The sequence below is a fragment of the Melospiza melodia genome, chromosome 21, assembly GCF_035770615.1.
Source record: "Melospiza melodia melodia isolate bMelMel2 chromosome 21, bMelMel2.pri, whole genome shotgun sequence".
NCBI classification, from domain to species: Eukaryota; Metazoa; Chordata; class Aves; order Passeriformes; family Passerellidae; genus Melospiza; species Melospiza melodia.
Genome location: NC_086214.1, coordinates 3,184,566 through 3,207,696, shown reverse-complemented (window position 1 = coordinate 3,207,696; position 23,131 = coordinate 3,184,566). Strand labels below are relative to the sequence as shown.

At 47.0% G+C, this 23,131-nt stretch overlaps 1 protein-coding gene across 1 annotated transcript; it reads left to right on the top strand.

Annotated features, from left to right (window-relative positions):
• Nucleotides 1-2,886: 2,886 nt before the first annotated feature.
• On the top strand, nt 2,887-22,739 carry FKBP6 (FKBP prolyl isomerase family member 6 (inactive)). Its single transcript, XM_063174229.1, has 8 exons — nt 2,887-3,121; nt 4,470-4,559; nt 5,137-5,339; nt 6,479-6,598; nt 7,580-7,774; nt 8,063-8,172; nt 11,444-11,531; nt 22,607-22,739. Exons 1-7 carry the CDS (start codon nt 2,887-2,889, stop codon nt 11,517-11,519), a joined length of 1,029 nt encoding a protein of 342 aa, XP_063030299.1. The 3' UTR covers nt 11,520-11,531; nt 22,607-22,739.
• The last annotated feature ends 392 nt before the right edge of the window (nt 22,740-23,131 follow it).

Below are 23,131 nucleotides of genomic sequence, written 5' to 3'. Positions count from 1 at the left end.
TGGTGATTTTAACCCATAATGATTTTGTGGCTACACCTGGCCATGTGTCCTGGGTCTGCCCAAGGTGTCAGCAGTCACCCCTAAGCTGTGCCCACCTTGGCCTGGGCAGGGATGTCAGACTGCAGTGGGGTCCTGCCTGTGTGCTAGGGCTCAGACACAGCCAGGAGAGATTTTCCGCTGAAAAATCCCAGTCTTGACCCAGTATGAATTCCCACAGCTCTCTTTGGGGTTATCTCAGCCCATGGACATCCTCAGAAAGACTGGCATCACTCAAGTGATACATCTAAGAAGCAGAAGGAAAACATGAAAAGCGCATTTGTCTTGGAGACAGGGGGCTGGATTTGGGAAGCTGAGGCACAGCTCACCCCCTTGAAACTTGTCTCCATGTTCCATGCTCTGCCCCAAAAGATGTGAGCTGAAATCCCAGCCTCTCCCATCAGCCCAGGGAGCATAAGGCAGTGTGTTTCCAAGCTGTAAGCCTCACAGCACTGCCTTTCCTGCTGTTTGCAGTTGGGACAGAACTGCCAGACTCCCGGGCAAGTCAAACATGTGGCCTTGGAACTGAAGGAAATGAACTTGAAGTGAGGAACTTGATTGCTTTCCCAGGGAGAGGGGAGGCTGTGGCCTGAGTGGGGCTGGTGTCACCATTGCTGTGGCTGAACCCAGGGAAGCTCAGGTGTCCACGAGATTTCCCAGGAGCACAAGCAGAGGGACCAACCCCAGGTGCTCACAGAGAAACACCTCCCAGAGACCCAAATGATAGTGTTATGAATAAGAAGCTTGACTAGGCCAATATTCAAGCAGCAATCAATTTATTATTTAATATGGTAAAGTATAAGCAATACAGCGCTGGGTGCAGTGGGGGAAGTTTTCCCTCCAACTGCACACTGATAATTGATGGTTACAGGTATTTATAGGAGTACCCATCAGTTTTTTTTGGCAGTTTCTATTTCCAATCTTTTACTCATCAGCAATTCTTATTCGAAATTATTACATCACAATTCTATACACTATTGTGATTTTAATTTCTCAGGATGTCTCTCAAAGGAGTATCCCCAGATGGTGACGGTCCAATTTCTGAAAGAAGAAAGACGACTCCCATCTGGTGGGGTCCAGCTCCCCAGATGTGTGTCCACCTTTTAATTGCAGAGACTCTAAATCTCGTAACAGTGATGTCCACCTTCCCTTTGGTCGAAACCATAAACCCTTGAGGTGATGTTCATCTTCCTTTCTCAAGCTGCTTTTCTGTGCTTCAATAAGGCGTGAGATAAGAATATTTGCTTTATATATATTCCAAAGCTATAGTTTCAAGGATACAATTAATATTCTAAAATTATACTTCAAAAGGTTCTTATTGCAGAGCTTTTTTTATGGATTAAATGCAAGCAAAAAGCAACATCTTTAACACCTTAATTCCAATGCTCCTAAATCAACCAGGGTTAATTGCAAACAAAAGATAGGTTCAAAGGCCTTTTTCCATGCTTTATTCTCCTCAGTTATTATTAGAATTCACAGCTCTCCCATTGTCGGGGTCCACACATTTTGCATTCACAAATACACATGTCGCCTGTTTGTACCTGACACGAAATACAGCTTTGCATCTCACAATAGCCAAGCACTAGGTTAACTTTGCTATTAATTACAAATTTTTTTTTTTTTTGTTTTTTGTTTTTTGTTTTTTTTTGTTAAACCTGTGGGTTTTTTTCATGATGTAGTGAAAACCTGTCATGCTTTTGGAAAAAAAAGAAGGAAACCAAACAGTGCTCTAACTGTGTGGGGCAAGGCACAAGGAATTGTTTTGTCTGATTGTGAAAAAATATCGTTTCTCATATAATAACTCTGGGTTTATCGATGTGTTTGGCTTATGAGCATCCCTCATACAAATCCCATAATGATCCCATCCCCTGGCTTCCATCTTAGCATCTCCTGGGGAGCTGGGGATGGTCCTGGCTTCTTCTTGAGGAATGTCCAACTTCGGGAATGTGGTGGTGGAAGAATCACCCTGGGGCTGTCAGCCACCCTTGCAGTGAAGGTCTTTGAGATGCAGCAAAGCAGAGGATGAAGCACCTTCTCTCCACAGGGGGACTGGGCACAGGCTGTGGGCACCTCCCTCCCTCCCACCTTCTGTGAATAAAAAACTTGGGTTTATGTTCTTTTGTAGTGATCTCAAAAATTCTCAAGAATGTGCGCTTATTTCTGCAACTATTTTGCATTCTCATTAGTTTTGCCTTTATACCATTTCAAGTGCCTGAAGAAGGCCAAACTTACCAACTTGTTCCAAAGACGTTGGATTTTTTGCCTGTGGTGATTTTTGGTTTGTTTGTTGTTTTGGTTTGTTTTTTGTTTGGTTTGGTTTGGGCTTTAGGGGTGGTTTGTTTTTGTTTTGTTTTGGTTTTTGGTGTTGGTTGGTTGGTTGGTTGGTTGGTTGGTTGGTTGGTTGGTTGGTTGGTTGGTTGGTTGGTTGGGTGGTTGGGTGGTTGGTTGGTTGGTTGGGTGGGTGGGTGGGTGGTGGTGGGGGTGGTTTTCGTTTTGTTTTCCCTTTGGTTTGGATTTTTGTTTGATTGGGTTGTGGTTTGGGTTTTGGGGGTTTTTTGTTTGGTTTTTTTTTCGTATAGTTGTTTGGTTGGGTTTTTTGATCGGCTGTTTTTGTGGGAGTCGGTTTTGGGTTTTGAGTTTTGGGTTGGTTTGGGGTTTTTGTTCTAACGAAATGCGGAGGGCAGCGCAGACCGCGGACTACATCCCCCAGCGTGCACCGCGGCGCTCCGTGCCGTCCTGCCTTCCGTTGGTGCTGCGCAGGCGCGCGTCCGTTGCCGCGTGGCTCTGAAGGCGCGCGTTGGGCCGGGGCCGCTGCTCGGAGCGTGATTGACTGGCGGCGCCGCGGCCATGATGGCGGGCGGTGCCGGCCGGGAGGGGCTCGGGGCCGGGGGGCGAGACCCGGACCCGGACCCGGCTTCCGCTCCGGCGTGGGCTCTGGCGCCGACCCCGGCCTCGACACCCTCTTTATCTCTGGCCTCGGAGTCTCTCCAGCCCCTGCAGGACCTGACCGGCGATGGAGGGGTGCGCAAGGAGCAGCTGCGCCCCGGCACCGGGCAGCCCGTGCCCCCATCCGCCTCCGTGGCAGGTAGAGCCGGGTCTGGGGCCTCCGGAGCCTCCTGTGGGCCCTGAGAGGTCCCGTGGGCAGGGCCGGGCACCCATGTTAGGGATGTCCCAACTCTCTGGCATAGGTTGCCCAAGGAAGCCGAGGTTGCCCCGTTCCTGCAAATGTTAAAGGCCATGCTGAAGCTACCTGCTCTACTTGAAGGTGTCCCTGCTCATGGGTAGGAGGTTGGACTGGATGATCTTCAAGGTCCTTTCCAACCCAGACCATTCCACGATTCTTGCAGTCTCTCCAGGGCTGGTGTCCTGGAGTGAGGCTGTCTGTGCTCGGCCTGGCTGCCTGGGGAGGTTCAGGGTGCTCTGCAGTAATGTTGAGCCTGAGTTCACTGGTAGTTCAGGCACCAGTAACCATCTCCTGAGCAGCTTTTAAATAGGAATTGTTTCCTTTAGCCTAAGTTCAGCAGGACTAAGAACATGAAAATCCGTGGAAGTGTGGGCTGGAGTGAGGATCTGGTGCTCATCTCTGTCACCTGTGTCTCCATGTGAAGTTTGGTCTGTGTGGCTGGACCTGAAGCGGGTGCTGAGGGAAACAGGGCAGAGCCTGTGGGGGAAAATCCCCCAAGGCTGTAATGTTGACATGCTGGTGGCTGGCAAAAACCACAACAAGGACTTAAAAATGCTGATATTGTACTGTGCCGTGTCTCTGTTTCAGAGACTGTCTCCTCTCCTTATCAGTGTTTTAACACTTGGGATACCCTGTTTAACTTCTTGTGGCTGACACACTAAATGAAAAGGCATCTTGACCTTGAGGAATGAAGGATTTCTAGGGCCCACCTGTGCTCACAGAGAAGTTTGAAGTTGGAAGCAGTTCCTGAAGTGCAGGGCCCTGGTGCTGTGTCAAGAGAGCCCATCACAGTGTATTTTCTGAGGCAGAACTGTAGTTACAGATGCAGAGCTTGGGGTAGTGGTACATTTTTCCTCTTGTTCCTCTTTCCAGAGCTCCAGCTTTGGTTAGGGAATTATTTTTAAATATTTCTGCATATAATTAGGGCATTTTAATTTGCTCGGCTGAAGTTTCCAGTTCTTAAAAATGCGAAATCACATCTCTTAAATAGATCAGGACTGTGAAGCAGCTGCTTTGTCTGGGAATGATGCTGAAACACACAGCAGTTGACTGCTTGGATGTGACCAGGTTTTTGGTGTAAAACAGAAGGGGTTTTGCTGCCTCTGCTGTCCTATAGCAGAACGGAAAAGGAGAAGCAGGATAACTGGGTGGTTACAACTCTTAGTGTGCTCCTGGTGTTGCTGTTATGGGATATGAAATCAACCTCTTGCTTTTCCTTTCTACCCACTCCTCGCTTTGGGCTGTACAGTGAGGTACTCTGGGTACCTAGGAAATTGGAATAAGCTCTTCTGTTCAAATGGGAACAGCAAGTATCCGAGGCTGATGAAACTTGGAAAAGGTAGGTTTGAGCCACAAACTTTGTCCTGGGGCTTGGGATTGTATTAAGGCATTTTGGGCCCTGGGGTTGTATTAAAGCATTTCAGTTTAAATGCTGTTTGGTGTCTTTGGGTTGTTTGAAACCTTTAACACTTGTTTATGGAGTCCAAAATCCTCCTGGTTCACGTGGGAGATGGAATCTGGACCTGCTCACCCTCTGCCTGGGAATGGCAGGGAGGTGTTTCCCACCTGCCCTCAGGTAGTTTTAAGTCTCTTGAGAGGAGATGATGTTTTCCAGGCTGGACAGGCCTTTTAGCATGCTGGTCTAGGGAGAGGTGTTCCTGACTGTGGCAGGGCTTGGACTGGATCATCTCTGAAGCCCCTTCCAATTCATCCCACTCTGGATTTGCAATGCCACCTGCTCAGTCCCACAGCAGCAGTACCCCTGATAATCCTTTCTGCAGCAACTGGCTGTTGTAGTTGCTGAGACAGGAGCTCCCAGGGATTTTTTTTCCATCAAGCTTAAGGAGAAGTCATTGTTTGGTGTGTGAGGATGTTGGGTTGGTGAAGCTCACGTGTCCCACCCCTCGTTGTGACAGACATCACCCTGTGGGGGCTGGAGATCGGGCTGCTGTCCATGACCAAAGGAGAGGCTGCGCTCTTCGTCCTCACTCCGGAATACGCCTATGGCCAGCGGGGCTGTCCTCCCTCCATCCCCCCAAACACCACGGTCCTCTTCAAGGTGGAGGTGTTGGACTTCATAGACTCAGAGGAGTGCGACACCTTCTTTGAGTTGACTTGCGTGAGTTCTTTTAATAAGGCTTGAGACCGAAATCTGGAGGGTGAACCACCATTGTCCTGTCTCACAGTGGCTGTGGCTTGTGTGTTACACGTGTTCACGTGGATGCTGGTGCAAGTATCTGGTCCCTGGGCTCCCAGCTCTGCTCTGATCCACATGCCTGCCTTTTGTGTCCCTCCATGTCTCTCTCTGTTTGCCCTCCCGTGCAGAGGGAGAAGGCGGGATCTGCCTTTGTTTGCTCCTCTGTGCTGGAATGGCTCCCGTTTATTTTTAGTTTTACCAGAAACCTCATGGTTGCACTAGAGGGCAGCAGCTTCCAGGAATTTCTTCAAGGAACAGTAAGGAGCTGACTGTTACAGTCCTCTTCAGTCTGCAGTGTCCTAGTGCCCCACCAGCCCCCACCCTTTGTCTCTGCCTCTTGGCTCCTCTCCCAAGTGCTCCCTCTTTCCTTCCTGGTGAGTTACTCTGCTATTGTTAATTTGCCTTTCCATGTCAAGGGCTTTGGGCTGTGGTTGTGGGTCAGTGAGTGGAGGCAGAAGCTCATGGGGGAGCTCCTCCAGCCCCTGCACAGGTAAATTTTCCCCCAAAGCCCTGTGAGCAAACCAGTCTTGTTGTTCTCCCTCCTTGCCTACCCATTTTGTCTGACTGACCCCTCTCTATGAGCTGGTTCCAACTTGCAGACCCAGAAGAAAACCTGTCCCTCCATTTTTATCTTTTTTTTAATGATTATTGGGATTTTTGTTTTGCTGTTTGGTGTCTTTGGTAGTGTCAGGCTGTCCCAGAGCTGGCCTGAGAGCAATTAGAGCAATGGAATGTTTCGAGCAGCTTTGTGCCAGTGTCAGCATTTGTGTTAACTCAGCTGTGTGCTGAAGGAGTTGGGCAGGTTTTAAGAACACATTCCTGCTTTTTTTCAGTCCCCCTTTAGGCCTGAGGAGCTTCCTGACATCTTTAGTGAATAATCAGCACAAGAACACTGTAATGTTTCAGCCTGGCTGGGGAGATACCATATGGTGGTGGCCTGGCCTTGGTAAGGACCTGGCTTCTGCTCTGTGAATAGGAAGGAGCTGTTCAGGACTGTCCTGTCTGAGTTCTCTGCCTGTTTTCTTTAGTTTGAGCTGAAATTCAGATATTTCTTCACACAGGAACAGCGGGATAGACTTCCCCTGGAAAAGGTGTTGAAAGTGGCAGCCACAGAAAGAGAGTTTGGCAACTACTTCTTCTATAAGCAGTGCTTCAAGATTGCCAAGGACAGATACAAGAGGGTATGGCACCAGGAAAATGTGGGGTGTGCTTTGGGAAAGCTTTGGAAGAAGGGATTATTTTAGCTCACCACAACAGGTACAGGCTAGAGATCAAATAACTTTATGGTATTTTTCCAGGCATAGTTTGTTACTTCAGAACAGGGCTTGCACACCTGGTTTTGTGTGAGCAGCAGTGGTAAATTAAGGAATAGTCACAGAATCATTTTGGCTGGAAAAGCTCTCTGAGACCACCAAGTCCAACTGTTCCCAGAGCTGCCAAGGCCACCACTGATCCATGTCGACAAGTGCCGCATCCACAGCGCTGTTAAGTCCCTCTGGGGATGGGGATTCCACCACTGCCCTGAATAGCCTCTGTGCAAGGGCTGCACAACACTTTCAGTGAGAAATTTTCCCCAGTATCCAACCTGAACCTCCTGTGCTTCAACTTGAGGCTGTTTGTCTTGTCCAGCTACCTGGGGGCAGAGCTTGACCCCTATCTGGCTGCACCTTCTTGTCCAGGAATTGTAGAGAGTGAGAAGGTGATCCCCCCTAATCCTTTTTCCTAGTCTGAGCCCCTTTAGCTCCCTCTCCTGGCAGGGTAAATGCTCAGTTATTCTCAAACTGGAAGGCATCTGCTACTTTTTCAGAGGTAGAGATGATTCAAAGTTGCTTTTACTTGGATTTTTGAAACTAAAGTAATTTGACTTGCCTTCTTCCCAATAAGATATCCATATTTATCCTGTAAGATATCCATTTTAAATCTGAGTTCTGGGTTCTTTTTATTTTATTCTTCTGCTTTCCATGGTAAGTTTCTAAGCCTGTGGTCATATGGTCAGCATGACTAGTCATGCTGAGAATGCCATGCCCTGTATTTAGAGTTTTGATACTACATTTTAGTGACCTAGGTGACCAGAAATATGGGTGTAGCTGTTGGATGAGATGGATTTCTCACTTTCCATGATGGATTTGTTGTGCACTGGCTGATTTTCCCTCTCTGCTCAGGCACTCTCCATCCTGGGTCGCAGCTCTTCCGGTAAGGCAGAGCAGAGCCAGATCAACGCTTCCAAACTGCTGCTGTTCCTGAATCTCTCACTCACTTACCTGAAACTGGAACGTGCTGACCGAGCTTTGAAATACGGGGAGTTGGCCTTGGAGATGGACCAAGGAAATGCCAAAGCGCTCTTCAGGTGTGGCCAGGTGGGCAAATAAACCATCATGGAACATCCTGGCCTGGCTGTAGAGGGAGCCCAGAATGAGCTGAAGGGAATCTCTGAATTCTGGGCTGCTGCAGTAGTCAAGGTGGTTTGTCTGCATCTGCCCTTTTGGAAAGTCTGGCTCTCTGGAAATGTGTCACATGGAGCTTTTCATGGAGTGTTCCTGAATTACTTTTCTCTGTTGCAGGAAAGTGTGTTTTGGCACGAGGCCTGAAGAAGGGCAGCAGGTCTGTATTTATCTTGTGATGCATCTAACTTCTTTCCATGATAGGCTTGTCTCTACATGAGGGAGTACAGCAAATCCCGGGATTACCTGGCCAGAGCTCAGTGCATCCAACCCTTCAACCGTGATATCAACAATGAGCTGAAGAAGTTAGCAAGGTGAGAGCCCTCCTTTCTATACCTGGGGAAGAGAGAGTGTTTGGGCAGGCTGTAATACCCATTCCAAAATATTTGAAATATTAAAAAAAAACCCCAAACTATTGGGTTAATAAGTGACTTGGGAAAACGCATGTGGAGAAAACAGCTTGAAACATTTTTCAGGCCCAGAAGCTGCAAGTGAGGAGCTCAAAGCATCCACCCTTTCCATGTATTTCTTTGGTGTATGTGTCCTGACTTGTGAGCAGATCAGGGTGAGAACAGGGATGTGGGGGCTACTAAAATACCTCAAATCCAGTGAAATACAGTTGACTGATGATCCAGCTGGTAATGTTCTCAATAAATATGATTTTCATTCCCTTTAAGATGTGTTGGTTATTTTCAGCAAGCTGCATGTGCTTCAATGCACAATACTAATATTCATTGAAAGTGAATTTCTTGCCATCTTGGAGATAATAAATGAACAGCCCTGAAGATGAACTCTCCCTTTCCCCATAGGCTGAGTTCAGGACTATCCTGCCAGCTTTTAGTCATGCCCCCACCCCACCAAAACATGACTAATGCTTGTCTATGCCCTCATGATGCTCTTCCTTTGAAACTGCCAGAAGCATTAGATTTTTCCCAAAAGTGTATGCTGTCCTCCTGGCACTGTGTACTGAGGCAGGAGCGATGCTGTCCTCAGCTCTGGAGCTCATAAAGTAGCCCTTGAATATGAACCCTCTTCTGTATGTCAGTGCCAGGCACTTGCAGAAAGGCAGCAGTAACACCTAAAAAGAGTGGTTGGTGCTGCTGGAAAAGCCAGTCTGGCTGAGTGCCATTTGCCAGGGAATATGTTGGTGGAGGGCTGTTCTGTCCTGTGTATTCATGTTGTCTTTAAATAGTCTGTCATAACACTGAGTCTGCAAATTTGTTTTGTTACTTCCAAAGAACAAAGAGCTTGAACGTAGTATTAGCTGCTGGTCTGGAAATTTTAAATTAATCTCTTGTATTCATCCTGATCTCCCACTGGGTATGGAGCTACCAAATTGTCCACTGAGACTGGGGAGTTCTAAACTAGATCTGTCTGACTGCTCTTGGAGGCTAGTATATGTATAACGCTAGAAGGTCTGATTCTAGTAGCCTCATGTATTCCCTTAGATTTGTTTGAAATATTTTGGTAGATAAAAGGGAAATTTTGCTAATGGTGTTTAGGTGGTGTGACTGGAAAGCAACAAGACATTTCTGCCTTTGTCAGCTCCAGCTCTGTAGAGAGCAGCACGTTCAGTGAGTGTGCGTGTGTCAGAATTGAGCGCACCTTAAACTCTTGTCCTGGAGTTCCTGCTTTGCTGCCTGTTGAAACTGGTGTACTTTTTGCTTTTAACCATGCAATGCTTTGGGTTGGAAGGAGTCCTAAAACTCATTCCACTGGCATGGGCAAAGACTCTTTTCACCATACCAGCGTGCTCTAAGCCCTGTCCAACCTGGCCTTTAGCACTTCAGGGATGGCGCAGCCACAGCTTTTCTGTGCAACCTGTGCCAGGGCCTCCCCACTCTCACAGGGAAGAATTTCTTCCCAGTATCCCATCTACCCTTGCCCTCTGGCAGCAGGAAGTCATTCCCTGTTGTCCTTGTCCAAAGTCCATCTCCAGCTCTTCTGGAGCCCCTTTAGGCAAAGGAAGGGATTCTGAGGTCTTTCTGGAGTTCTTTCCATGTAAACACCTTTGCTCTTCCAGCCTGTCTTCAGAGCAGAGGGGCTCCAGCCTTTGGAGCATCTCCATGGCCTCCTCTGGACTTGCTCCAGCAGCCGTATATGTTTCTGATGCTGGAGGCAGCACTGCAGAAGTCTTTTGCCTGTGACAAAGAGTGGAATTAGTGTGAAGCAGATGAAGCAAGTGCTACTGGGTGTTGTTAATGAGTCCTTACCTCTGACTAGATATGTAAAGTTGCCAGCCTGCCCTTGCCTGAGAACTTGTAGTGTGATCTGACAAATGCTTCAGAAATGGAATATGAATCAAAATCTTGTTCTTAGTGGCTTTTCACTTCCTTACTGAGTACGTTTGTACTTTGTTAAAAGCAATGTTGTGTGGTGATCAGCAAGCTCCCTTTTGCTGTCTAAAACAAAGCTTTGGAATGCATCTGTTTACTGGCTGAAACAGATCCTTGGCAAAATCCCCTGGAAAACAACAGGCAGAATCCAGGATGAGAGGTATGTAGAATGTGTCTGGTACCAGCTGTGGTGGATTTGGTGCAAATTCTGCTGCTGAATCTAGGAATTCTATTGGAAGGCTTGCATTGCATCAAAACCAGAATGGATTTAGGTTCTTCCAATGTCTGGTATTAATCTGTTCCTCCAAACAAGGGCTCTTGGATTTCCTGCTGTCATAGGTGTGGGAATGTGCCAGCTGCAGGTGGGCATCATTGGTCAGCAACTTCTGTGTGAGACTTACCAGGAGAGATTTGTTGTGCTGGGATTTTGTAACCTCTGAGGTTCCGGGGCCCCAAGGGTGCCGAGGGCTGGGGCTGAGAGAACCTGAGCCAGCGTCTCCCTCAGGCTGGTTCTAGTGTGTTGCACAAAACCCTTTGCTTTTGGCCTTATATGGCAGTAGATGCAGGAAAGCCGAACTCGTGGGCAGCCACTGATCCCTGGAACAGTGTTCCCAAACTGAGTCAGCCTGCAGCTCAGGGATTCCTTACCAGTGAGGTGAGAGCACAGAGAGCAGAGGATGCTGTGCTTGGAAAAGTTCAAATGGAGCAGGCTGCAAAGCTTTTGTCATCCTGTCACACTGGCAAGGAAGAGAGAGTAGAGGAAGGTACATCTGCTTGTCATCCACTTAGTCCAGACACAAATCCCCACTGTCTCCTTCCCATCCTCTGCCCAGATCATATATCCAATGTAGATATCCTGCTGTATGGTAGTCAGACAGTGTCTCCTGGGTGCTAAAAGAACTTGCATAAGGACTCACAAAAGTATCCCATAGCACACAGGTGGGGTTCCTCTGCACTGTCCCTTGTTTCCAGGACTAGTGTAGAGAGCACCTGTCTCACAGGAGGCAAATGATCTAATTAGTCCCGAGCAGAGATCCAAGGTCTGGGGGTGAGACATCAAATTTCCAGCTCTCTTTCCTTGACATTGCAGAAAGAAAGGTGTGAAGGAGCTGTGTCTGTGCTGCTGGCACAATTTTCCATTATGTTAATTTATTTATATCCAGAAAATAAAATTATTTTCAGGTTGTGACACTGAGGGTGACACAGACAGTCTCCAGCCCCTGACGCCATCCTGTGCTCTACTTTGCAGATACTACAAGGAGTATATGAAAGTGGAGAAAGAAATGTGCCGCCAGATGTTTGACCCTCTCAATTCTTATGGCTGAGAAGAAATCAAGGTAACGAGGTTTTGAAAAGGGCTGAACTCTCCCAAAACATGTCATGCCTGTAGTGTTCTCAAGTAGGGAACTTGCTTCTCTTCTGCGGGATAGGCTTTTGGAGGCAAAATGGAAAGTGGTGGGAGTGTGTGGAGAGGAAGGGCAGGATGGTGGGGTGGAATACTGCTACATCATCACCTTGAAGAATCTTTCTTGTGAGGCAAAGCATGTGTGGGACAGGGACCTGGAACTGGCGGCAGTTGAGTAAGTTTGGTTTGTTGTTTCCTGTGCTGCTCATCCCAGCTATTTCTGTTCAGAGCCAGGGGCTGAAATAGATCTGTAGTCTTGTTTCTCTGCCAGTCAAAAGAAAAGGAAAAAAAAGAAAAGTTCCTGTCAAACTTAAAAATTGGATTTCCTCCTCCTCTCCAGCACTTCTGTCTGGAGCTGTCAGAATGCCTTACTTCAGAAAAATCTAAATATTTTATTTCTGTTTTGTTTTTTTTTTTTTTTTTAAGTATTAAAAGAGGTCTGTTTGGATAGAAAACTTCAAGTAAACGTTTTGGACTCTTTAAAGCCTTAAATCTTCTAGAAAAATTAACAGGTTTATAAATGCAAAAAGGCTCCTTGATCCATCTTTTTTTCCTTGAAATCTTCAGGGGGAGGTGCAGGCAGGAGCAGAAATCTTTTCTGGTCTCTTGCTTTGGGGGAAACCCTAGGGAGAGAATTCTGGAAAATGACAAAATCCTTCTGTCATGAACCAGCCCCAGCTCAGGGCCATCAGTTTGCTGCTGTTGTCTCTCCTGCAATACAGACAGTACCTCTTCGCTAGCAGAAAATGAATATTGGCAGCCTTTCCAACAGCTCTGGTGTTTTAAGGTTGTCTCTTTGTGCTTGTGAGGAAGCTAAGGCAGTGTTTGAGGAAGAGGTTGGATTGAATGCTCCTTCCTAAAGGAACACAACCTCCTCCTGACTGGACATGATTCCTTATCTCTTTGGACATCTGGACATCATCTGGACATCTCCTTGCCTTTACTCTTCCACTGTTCCTTGCTCTGGTCCAAGCCGGACATGTGATCTCAGAGCACAAGTCATCCCGCCCTGGGTTAGGGATGAGACTTTAGTAAGTGTGTTAGCAGGTGCCTGCCCCCAGGAGAGGAGTTCTGAAAGGGGATGTAAGACTGATGGGGTCTTGTGCAGAAAGTCTGTGGCTCTAGAGTTGGCAAAAGGCCCTGATTTTCCACTTGCTGCGTTTCAGGAAGTTGCGGTTTGGAAGCATATAGGATCTATCTTGGGTCTCATCCCTGGTGGTGTCTGACCTGGGAAGCTCTTGTGGGGGTCTGGGATCACCTGGGCCTGGTTTGTGGTGGGGGTCAGGATGATTGTGGTGATCTGCTGGGGCACCAGACAGGTCTTCCCCAGGAAGGTTGTGTGGCTTCTCGTTTCCCACAAAGCATCTTGTGAAGATGCTGATTTCCACACATCTGGTGTAAGTAAAACCAGTGATTTTGGTTAGAGGAGACTGAGAAGTGCAGAGTAAAAGGGTGAAAATTCTCTCCTGTAGGCAAGCTTAAGTGCTGGGCTGAACTGCTTATCAGCCAATTTATCCACTGACTTCTGTGTGTGGAGTTCTCCCACCTTACACAGCTGATGGGTAGCTGTCAGTCAAAAATATTTCCAGGCTTCCTTGAAGTTGATTTTTGTTGCAGTATTAAAAGGAAACTAAGTCTCCCAGATGAACATAAGTCACTGAGACCCAAACAAAAATCTACTGTTCATTCATGGGAAAAGAAGTTCCTGCAGGGCCATGTGCAAGCTGAAGGTTGTGCTGCTGCTTTAAAACATCATTATACATTCAGAGAGGAGTAAAGCAGTTCCAGCAGGAGCTCCTCCTCCCTATCAAAGACACTGGGAATTGTTCAGAATTGAGGCAGAACATTCTTTAGTGTTTTCCAACAGCTTTGTACCAGTTAAGTTTAGAGTACAGGCTGTACTGGGGCGGTTTGGCAGGGCAGCTTAATCCATTCTCTTAGACACTGAGTGAGGAGATGGGCTGGGAATGCTGTCTGCAGTCCATGGTTAATGGACCAGTGGAATCACAAAAGTTATAGAAAACCTCCCTGTGTACCAGCTGACAGGTGCTTGTGGAGCACTGAGCTGACCCGTGGTCCAGCTCCTGAATGGCTCAGTTGTAGTATCTCTTCCCTCCTGAGCATTGCTGCATCCGTCCCTTGCTTCGCAACTCTTTCCAAGCTGAGACTGCTATGCCTTTGCTGAACCCTGCTGTGTTCCAGGAACAAAGTTCATTTCTCTGTACTAAATAATCCAGGGCTGTTTTGTATAATTACACTCAAACCCAGTTTGATGCACCTGAGCATCTTCCTTCTGCCTGATATTTTTGCAACAGATTTTTTAATGATAGGACAGAGGAAAATTACTTTAAGCTTTAAGGACTTCAAGAGGGAAGATTCAAATTTGAAATAGGGAGGAAATTCTTTCCTGTGAGGTTGGTGAGAGCCTGGCACAGGTTGCTCAGACAAACTGGAGCTGTGCCATCTCTGGAAGTGTTCAAGGCCAGGCTGGATGTGGCTCTGAGTACCCTGGTCTAGTGGAAAATGCCTCTGTCCATGGCAGGGAGTGAAACCAATGGGTTTTAGGGTCCTTTCCAACCCAGACTATTCCATGATTTCTGTATCCCCTGGCAGCTGTAGAGCCCAGTTCTTCCAATTGCCACAAGCATCTTGCTCAGAACACGTTTCCTACCTTTTCAATGGAATTTTGGGTCAGAATAGATCTCCCTTTGGCAAAATGCAAGGCTGCTTGTGGTGCTTCTTGGGGGAATTGGGAAGTACTCAGAGGGAAACAAAGGCACAAACTCCTTTTTAAATCCATCCTGCTGCACTTCCTTCTAAATCTCTTGGGTCTCAAGCTGGCCTCTGAGGGTTTGGTTTATTTACCTGTCTCCATTCACTTTGTGATGCAGGTATGTAGAGCCCAGTTTCCTGGGATGTGCAGAGCTTGAAGTCCTCCTTGGTGTTCCCTAAACTGCAGAATGGTGGGCTGAGGCCTCTGGCTTTTTGGAGCTTTTTGTTATGTTTGGATTGAAAGACCTATCAGAAAAAAAGAAAAAAAGAAAAAAAAAAAGAACTTTCCCATTGTTGTGTTGCTGTGGACTCTCTCTCATAAGAGAACTAAATCATGAGGACTGGGGACAACTTCCCTAAGAATGTCTCGATTCTAGTAGAGGGTCCTTGGTGATAGTTCTGTCCCAGGAGGATGAGTCTCTGTGCTCTTATTTTTGGTTATAGGTGAGCCAGAGTTGAAGGCTTGTATGTATCTCAGCTCCCTACACAGGAGAAGTGGTCCCAGGAGTTGGGAATACACAGGGAGATGTTCCAGTGAAAACAAACAAGACTGAAATTATGACAGGAAACAGTAACTTTGAGGTCAAACTGGTGATTACCATGAATAGCAAGTTCTATCAATTCTGGAGGCATTAATGGGTGAGAATTGGCTGCAGAACTGAGGCTTTGTCACCAGGTAGAAGTGGCTATAATTGGGCTTAAAATCAGCAGCAGTTGCCAGTTGAACTGACCTACTAAGCTGCAGGAGACTTGCAAATAAACTGAGAAGTCTGTGTGTAACACAATCAAACTCCTGCCTTGGGAAAGCTCCAGACTTGGAGCAAGTTGCTGTTTATTCCTTTCCCTCCTGCTCTCTCTTATTCCTGAGCAGAGCTGAAATGTACCTCCTGCTGATTTTGTCCCTCCCCACTGCGGCTGAACAATAGAGAACCAGCGATTCACTGCTCCTTTAGAATATGCAAATTCCTGTCCCACTGAGGTGTCCTGTGCTGCAGAGGAAATTGTTAAGTCTCTGCTTTCTGCTGAGCCTTGCCAGGTGAGGGGGAAGGCTTGAAGGAAGACTTAATTAAGCATTCTCCTTGTTAAGCAAAGGAAGAAGAAAGGCTTTAATGAGGTTGTTGAGTTCTGTTTTCCTTCCAGCTCTCTCCTCTTCTAGCATCTTGCACTTTTTGCTGAGGATTTCTGCAGTTCCTGCCTGCAGTAGTACCTGTGATACCTCTCTGGTAGGATCTTGGGCTCTGATGTCTTCTGGAAACTGAAGAAATTACTGTGGCGCCTGGTTTTAGGGATCCCTGTAGGGGACGCACTGGGCGTGGGTCTGGATGCACTTGGGCTGGCTTTGCTGAGACTGGGAGCACTGGCCAGGACTTAGAAGCCACAAGATGATGTGAAATGGAAAGGACAGAGACCTGTGAAAATATCCCAGTGTCCCACTGTGCCTGTCCTTCAAGGCTGTGGTGAAGTATTGGTCCCCAGCCTTATCCAAAGATGGGCCCTCTGCTGTTCTCTCTGATTTAGGAAGTGCCTAAAGCCTGTAATTTCCTTTTGTGCTCAAACACAAGGCTCCCAGGTGAGGTAGGAGCAGATTCCTGGCTACAGTGCTGAAAGGAAACTTTGCTGGCAGGAGATTGGGGCCAGGTGGGGTTGGGCTCTGCTCTCAGGTGGTAAGTGACAGGACATGGGGAAACAGCCTCAAGTTGTACCAGATTTAGATTGGATATTTGGGGAAATTTCATGGAAAGGGTTGTAAAGCATTGGAATAGACTGCCCAGAGCAGTAGTGGAGTCACCTTTCCTGTAAGTGTTCAAAAAATGCGTGGATGTGGAACTTCAGGACACGGTTTAGTGGTGAACCTGGTGGTGCTGGATTGATGGTTGGACATGATCTTAGAGGGTTTATCCAACCTTCTGTGATTCTGTTCTCCTCCAGCTCCTGCCTGTTAAAAGTCACCTGGCACTAGTCCTGGGAAGACCAGGCTGAGATCCCAGGGGATGTCCCTGTGTGAGGTTTTACTTCTCAGAGCCTTTGCCAGCAGCTCTAATATAAAATATTGTGGTGTTACAAATCAGTAGAACATGAAAAAGCTGCTGGGCTCTTTCCATTCCCATGAAAACAGCTGGTTTATCATGCAGGTAGAGTTTAAACAGACTTGGCTATGTGTAAGATGGGAATTTCTTTATGAAGTTTTAGCTTTGCAGAGCACTCAGGGTCACTATTGCTCACTTCCTGCAGCAAGGAGGCACATGATTATCCTGGGTTTTTCTCTGACTTATAATTTTTCAGGCCTCCTTTCTCTCCTCGACTTGCTCTGCTTGAGCACCAGTCCTGCTGCTTTAGAGGCTCCAGACTTTTCCTTTGAACTAACAGAAGAGATGTCCTGATGCCCTCCAGGGGAAGTGCTCTCCTGGTTATGAGAGGGTGTTGGTGCTAGTCTGAGTCCTGAGACCTGCCAGCTCTCTGCTTTAGTGAGCAGTAAAACACCAACAGACTTGAGCAGAGTTTCAAATGCTCTAATTGGGCATTGCAGTAGCTGTGATGATACAGGAGCAGCTGAGGTTAATGTGATTGATGAGTGCTGAGGGCCCTCATAAGTGTTCATTGTGGTTTTGAGAAACACTAATCTGCTTGTGAGCTCCTAAGCCTTGTTCACCCTTGTTCACTTGTGCATGGAGTCACTGAATCACAGAGTTGTTAAGGTTGGAAAAGCCCTCTAAGATCACAGAGTCCACCTGTTCCCCCAGCACTGCCAAGGCCACCACTAACCCATGTCCCCAAGTGTCACATCCACACATCTCTTAAACCCCTTCAGGGATGGACACTCTACTGGCCTGGGCAGTTTGATCAGTGCCTGACCAGCCATCTTGTGAAAACAATTTCAAGAATATCCAAACTAAACCTCCCCTGGCACAGCTTGAGGCTCTTCCCTCTTGTTCTGTCCCTTGTTCCTTAGGGGCAGAGCCCAACCCCCACCTGGCTGCCCCCTCCTTTCAGGCTGCTGTGTTGAGCCAGAAGGGCCCCCCTGAGCCTCCTTTTCTCCAGGCTGAGCCCCTTCCCAGCTCCTTCAGCTGCTCCATATTGGAGTGTCTTTTTCATCATCAGCAGCACAGAGCAGCTGATGGAACTGGGGGCTGCATCCCTGCTGGAACAGCATCTGGGCACTAGCAGGTGTGTCTGACACAGTGGCAGAGCACTTTGCAAGCAGGTGATGGTTTTGGCTGTGAGCACCAGGAAGTCCCCCCAAGGGCTCCATATTTAGGGAATGAGCTTTTGGAAAGTCTTTTTGCCTCAGATGCAGGGAGTGTCTTGGCATTATTGAGAGTTGGTTTGCAGAGCTCAAGAGTTACTTCCAGTAAGGATAGACATGACCTTAATGTGCCTCTTGTGCAGCTCACCCTGCTTTATCAGGGGCTGTTGATTCCATAGAATGCTGAACATTTATTGTCGTAGAGGTTATCTGAGCACTTGAAGGACTGGGTGCTGCTCTGAGGATCAGTTTCAGCCCCTACTTGCTGGGTGAAGTCCTTCCTGAGTCACAAGTGTGTGCTGACGAGTTCATCGCTTCTTTCGCCTTCCCGTAATCGTTCCTCTTATGGGACCTCTTGCTCTCTGAACAAGAACTTTTGTTGCTTTGGCTGGGTGCTGTTTTAAGGGTTTGTTTTTTGTTTTTGTTTTTTTTTTAAAGGTATGCTTGGGAAAGAGCTCTGCTTTATGTTCTTCCTTTTTGCTTTTTGTATTCTTGTCTTATCCCAGATTTAAGCAGACTTCACAGCTCTTCCTTCCATCACTTTAGGTTCAGGATGGTAGTGCATGTCATCAGCATTCAGGGCTTTTGGAGTCAGGACTTGTTACAGATCTCTGGAGAATTCCTCCTGCCACAGAGTGTCTCTCTAACATACATGCAGCTCTTGGAACTCACTGTGGATCTTTTGCAGAGCTGAGAATCTTTGTAAATTGGAAAAAAAGTCCAGAGGAAAAAATGTGTGTAAGTGCAGATCTTGAGATGGCAGTTGACGTTTATGTGGCTTGACTTTAGAAAAGAGGAGCAGCATACCTGTTCCTTCCACTTTCTTCTGTGGATTTGGGCATCTGTGATAGGACTCTGACTTTGGATGTGGGAAGGGTGGGTGTCTGTGCTTGTGTGCTGCCATGCTCTGGGACTATATCCACAGCCACCTCTACCATTGGAGTGGCTGCTTGAAGCCCTCACAGCTGGACATAACTTGAGAGCACTTACAGAGAAAAGAGGAGGGCATGGCTGACTGCAGAGCCACTTCCACAGAGAGCATATCAATGGTCCCTAATTAGGGAATTTTCTCCCTGAGGCATGTCACCTGCTCAGAGAAAGCTCCCTAGGATGGCAATGTCTCATGCCCAGATAAATCAGGACAGGCTGGTGTTGTAAATAACTGTTCCTCTCCTGGTGTCAGGGTGGATTGCCCAGCATGTAATGTTATCAGCTGCTGAGAGCACGCTGGTGCTGCTGGAATTTCATCTTAGCACTCTAGAGCACTGCAGCATTAGGAACCTCTCGTGGAGTCCATGAGATTGTTCCCTCCTGGTTGCAGTGGTTTTTCTCCCGAGTGTCAGTGCCTGTGGGACTGGTCAGGCTCTGAGTGAAGAGCACTTCTCAGGCAGTTGCTGTTCATGGTTTTGGCTCTTTGCTGATGTGTGCACATAACATCTGCTTTCCCAGCCAAGCTCATGTGGAGCTGCAGTGTTAGGATGTGCTTTATCCTTCTGGCTACTGAGTCACAACTTCCCTTCCTTTCTTCTCCGTTCTCAGTTGTGAATCCCATTTAGATCTGAACAGAAGCCCTGAAGAGGAGATGTTCTGTTTCCCCTATGAGGGGAGGCTGCATTTCTATGAATATCGTTTGAGGTCACTTTTCTGAGATGCGAAAGCTTTCCAGACTGCCACCACCAACCCGATTTCTTGGATACTTGCCTTGAAGAGCATTCTTCTCACTGAGGGCTGTCCCAGTGCAGCACTCTGGGAGCTACTGCCTCAAGGCATGGGGGCACTGAGGGCTGAACTGGCAGAAACCATGGTTAAGTGCACAATTCTGAGTTTTCCAGTTTCCTCGTGTTTTGACAGGAACTTTATCTGCTGTGTTTGGTACCTCCCTGCAGCCTTTCTAGAGATGGAGGCAGAAAAGGGGGAGCTGGGGAAGATGCACCTGCAGTTTTTTATGCAGAAAAGCAGCTTAAAAAAGTTGTAAAGCCTTACTTAAGCATTAACTGTTAATTGTGGCTTTAATGCAGAGTAAAGGTGATATAATTATGATTATAAATGACCCGTGACCTGGTGTGTTACTCCCTATGAATTGATGATCAGCTTTGTAGTTCCAAAGGATGAGTTAAAATAGCTGAGACCAACAGGCTTGTGTGTGACCTTTGAAATCTGAATGTGCCTTGCTGGATTTCATGGCTGAGTTGCTGCCAACCTGCTGTAGTGAAGGAAAAAAACCTTGGAGCAGGGCTCTGGTTGGAGTGTGCTGTTCTCCTCCATGCAGGAGCAGCACTGGTATTGAACCCTATCCAGCTGCTCTGTCTGCAGGGTCCTGTGATTCCCCTCTACTTCTCTTCTGATTGTGGAGCCATTTGGTGGAAATGAAAGAGATAAACTGATCAAACACTCCCTGAAATGGCTTTAGGATTTCAGTTTGAATATTTTTTTTTAATTAGCTGCATGTAAAGACCTAATTACTTCAAATAGCAGCCATGAAACCAGAAACCTCTTGGTCTGATCCTTTTTTTTTCCTGGTGTACAAGAAGCTTCGTTCCAAATTAGACAGCCCAAACCCCAGCTAAATGCTGGTGGGAACACCAAGTGATCAGCTTTGAAGTATTCCTGTTGGGAACATGTGGAAGAACTGCTGTGTGGGGTTGGGATTAGACTGACAAGGAGCAGAGTGGAGGTCAGTTGTATTTTAGGAGGAGCAAGGGTGCTTTAGTTGAACAATACAGAGAACACTGTAGCACATCCAAGAATAAGGATTCCTTTATCCCACTTGAAGCCTTTCTTTCCTTCTCCTGGTTGAAAGAACTTTCTGCTGTGAACTGGAGAAATTATTTATGTTTTTCTCCCTCTAATTCATTTTCAAAGAGAAGATCAGCTGAAGTGTCCTTTATGGGCTTCCTTTCCCTCTTTTCCTGGAAAGTGCTGCCAGCCTGGACCGACAACTGATATCTTTGTGTGTCAGGAACCTTGTGTACCCCCAAAGTTTTGGAAGGTTTGGCAGTACAAGGGGGCCTGTTAAACGAGGCTGTAGCATGGGATTTGGTGAGTGCACTAACTCCCCGTTTGTGGTATACTGGAAGTCTCATTCTTGTGTTTCTGACAGTATTAAAAATTCCTCAACTCATTTATGCTTTTATTATCCTTAACTTTAAATTTGGGACAACCCTTGTAGGAGGCACGTTGTGCTGACTCAGGCCCAGTTTTCTGGCAGGGTGGCCCTTGGTCATAGGTTCTGTGTGGCTCTGAGCCCATGGGCTGATGATCCCACTGCTCCAGGGTCATCAGAGGGAGATGAGTCATTAGGGGTGGGCTGGAGAGTCTTGATGTTTCTCAAAGCCCCAGTTATCCTGTGATCCCGTGGTGCCTTTCAAGGATGTATAATGAATGAGGTATGGATTTTGAGCATCATGTGATGCTTCATCTTCTCTTTTAGTGTGTAAAGAATGTAAAGAAGCTATTTCCCTCACAGTTCTTGGTTTGGTTTTCTTTTTTTTTTTTTTTTTTTTTTTTTTTTGCCTCCTGGTTAGCAGCCCGTAACTCAATATCCTCTAAGGAACAGGCTTTCCTATTTTGCTACCAGTAATTTGATTTACATGTGCTGGAATGGCCACTGCAGCTGAGCTGGCTGGGTCAGCTCTGGTGGCATGCAGATGCTGGAAGAGTATAAAAATGGGTTTGGGCTCCTGGTGTTCCTGAGCTGTGAGCAGGTCATGCACCTTTTGGGTGGTATCCTTTGATACTCAGAGCTGCTGTAGGAGACAGGTACTGGGTTGTTCTGGGGAAAGGTTTCTAAGGATTTTCTTTGGTTTTCATTTATTCTGTTTTTCCTTCTGCTGGTAATCCTGTGGATGAGATTGGGATGAGGCTTATGTTCCAACAGTATTTTGGTGTCTTTTTGTACTCACAAATTGGGGAAATACTTCCAGTAGGAGTTTTTCTGTGTTGGTTTGAGAGGAGCCACTTGCAGCTACATCAAGGAGAGCAGGATGTGACCTGTGGCACCAGACCCAGGGGAAGGTGCTGATTCTGTCTGAGGACCAGGGAGAGGAAGGTGCTGCTTCTGTAGGAGCAGAGGGAAAGCCCACCTGGGAGAGGCACTGGAGGAGCAGGTGAGCTTTTGGCAACAAGGTCAGTGAAGACATTAGAAGGTGAGGTAGGTGAGCCAAGTCCTGATCAGTAACCAGAGGCTCCCCTTTCAAATTTAGAGCTGAGGAGGGAGGAATCACCACTTAAAAACAGTCCTGGTTCTTACCCAGGCCAAGCTGATGCTGCACCAAGATATGAATTTCCTTCTGGTTACCCTAAAGAAGGGGGAGGTATGGGTGGAGGCTGAGATGAAATAAAGAGGTTTTGCTGGATGTGGAAATTGTCATTTCCCTTGCCAGGGCTTCAAGACTGTTAAGGACCCAACTTGCAAGTGATGGGGTGAGGTAAACAATTGCCCCAAGTGCTGGGGGTACTCCGTGATCCATTGCTGGGATGCAGCCAGATGGCCAAGCCTTCCAGTGTTGCTGTCCTGCAACAGGAAGGGGCTGGGAGCGGGGAAATACGGGGAAAAACAATAGAAATCTGGGTTGAGGAGAAATTCCTTTGTGTCATACAAGATTCACCTTTCTCCCAAAGGCAGAGTAAGTATCCAGGCTTCAGTTTCCCAGCACCAGGAAAAGTCTAAGTGATGGGAAGCATGGATGACCCTGCATAGGAAAGGAGGTGGCCCAAGGAGTGCTTTGGGGCTTTGCCTGAGGGGCCTGGATTGTTTTTAGCTCTTGTCACTTAATACTCTGTTTTCTCCAAGTCTTTCATGAGGAAGTTGAATGGATTTAAGGGGATTTTACTGTGTTTGTTCCATTTGTGCTAATCTCTGGAATTCTAGGTGTTTCTTTCAGGGTCACTGGAGGTGTGTGCTGGTAACCATGGATCATTGAGAGCTGACATTCAATAAACTGTGCAGGTGATGCTGGGGAAACACTGACTGTGATACTTTGTCATCCTAGGACTGTTGCAGCTGTCCGCCTTTTGGCACATGGAGATCTCAGCATCACATACAAGTTTTGGGAAAAGGGGCAGGAGCACTGCATTACTTCAAGAGACTGAAGTGAAGGTTCAGTGTTTATACACAACCTGGTTTTCCTGAAGTTTGGTTTGTTTGCTATGTTTTGAGGCAGTTTCCAGAATAATTAAATCTGTGCTGTTGGAGAGAGGAATAGGTCTGTGTAAATTCCTTCTCTTCTCCCATGCACACTGTTTGAAGAAAACTCTTTCCTGATGTCCTGCCTCTTGCAGATAGATGCCAGGCTGCTTTCAGGAAATTTGTAAGGGGGAGGAGGATGCCATGAAGTTTTCTATTTACACAGGTTGTTCTTAAAAAAAATATGTTTGATATTTTTGTTCTGAGGAAATAAACCAACCTGAACATTAAAGCTGGCAGGACTTGTGCCAATGTATTGCACAAATAAAAGTGATTGCAAGAGTGATTAATGCCTGAAAGGAGCTGGAATTTGGAATGGGGTCTGTAGAGC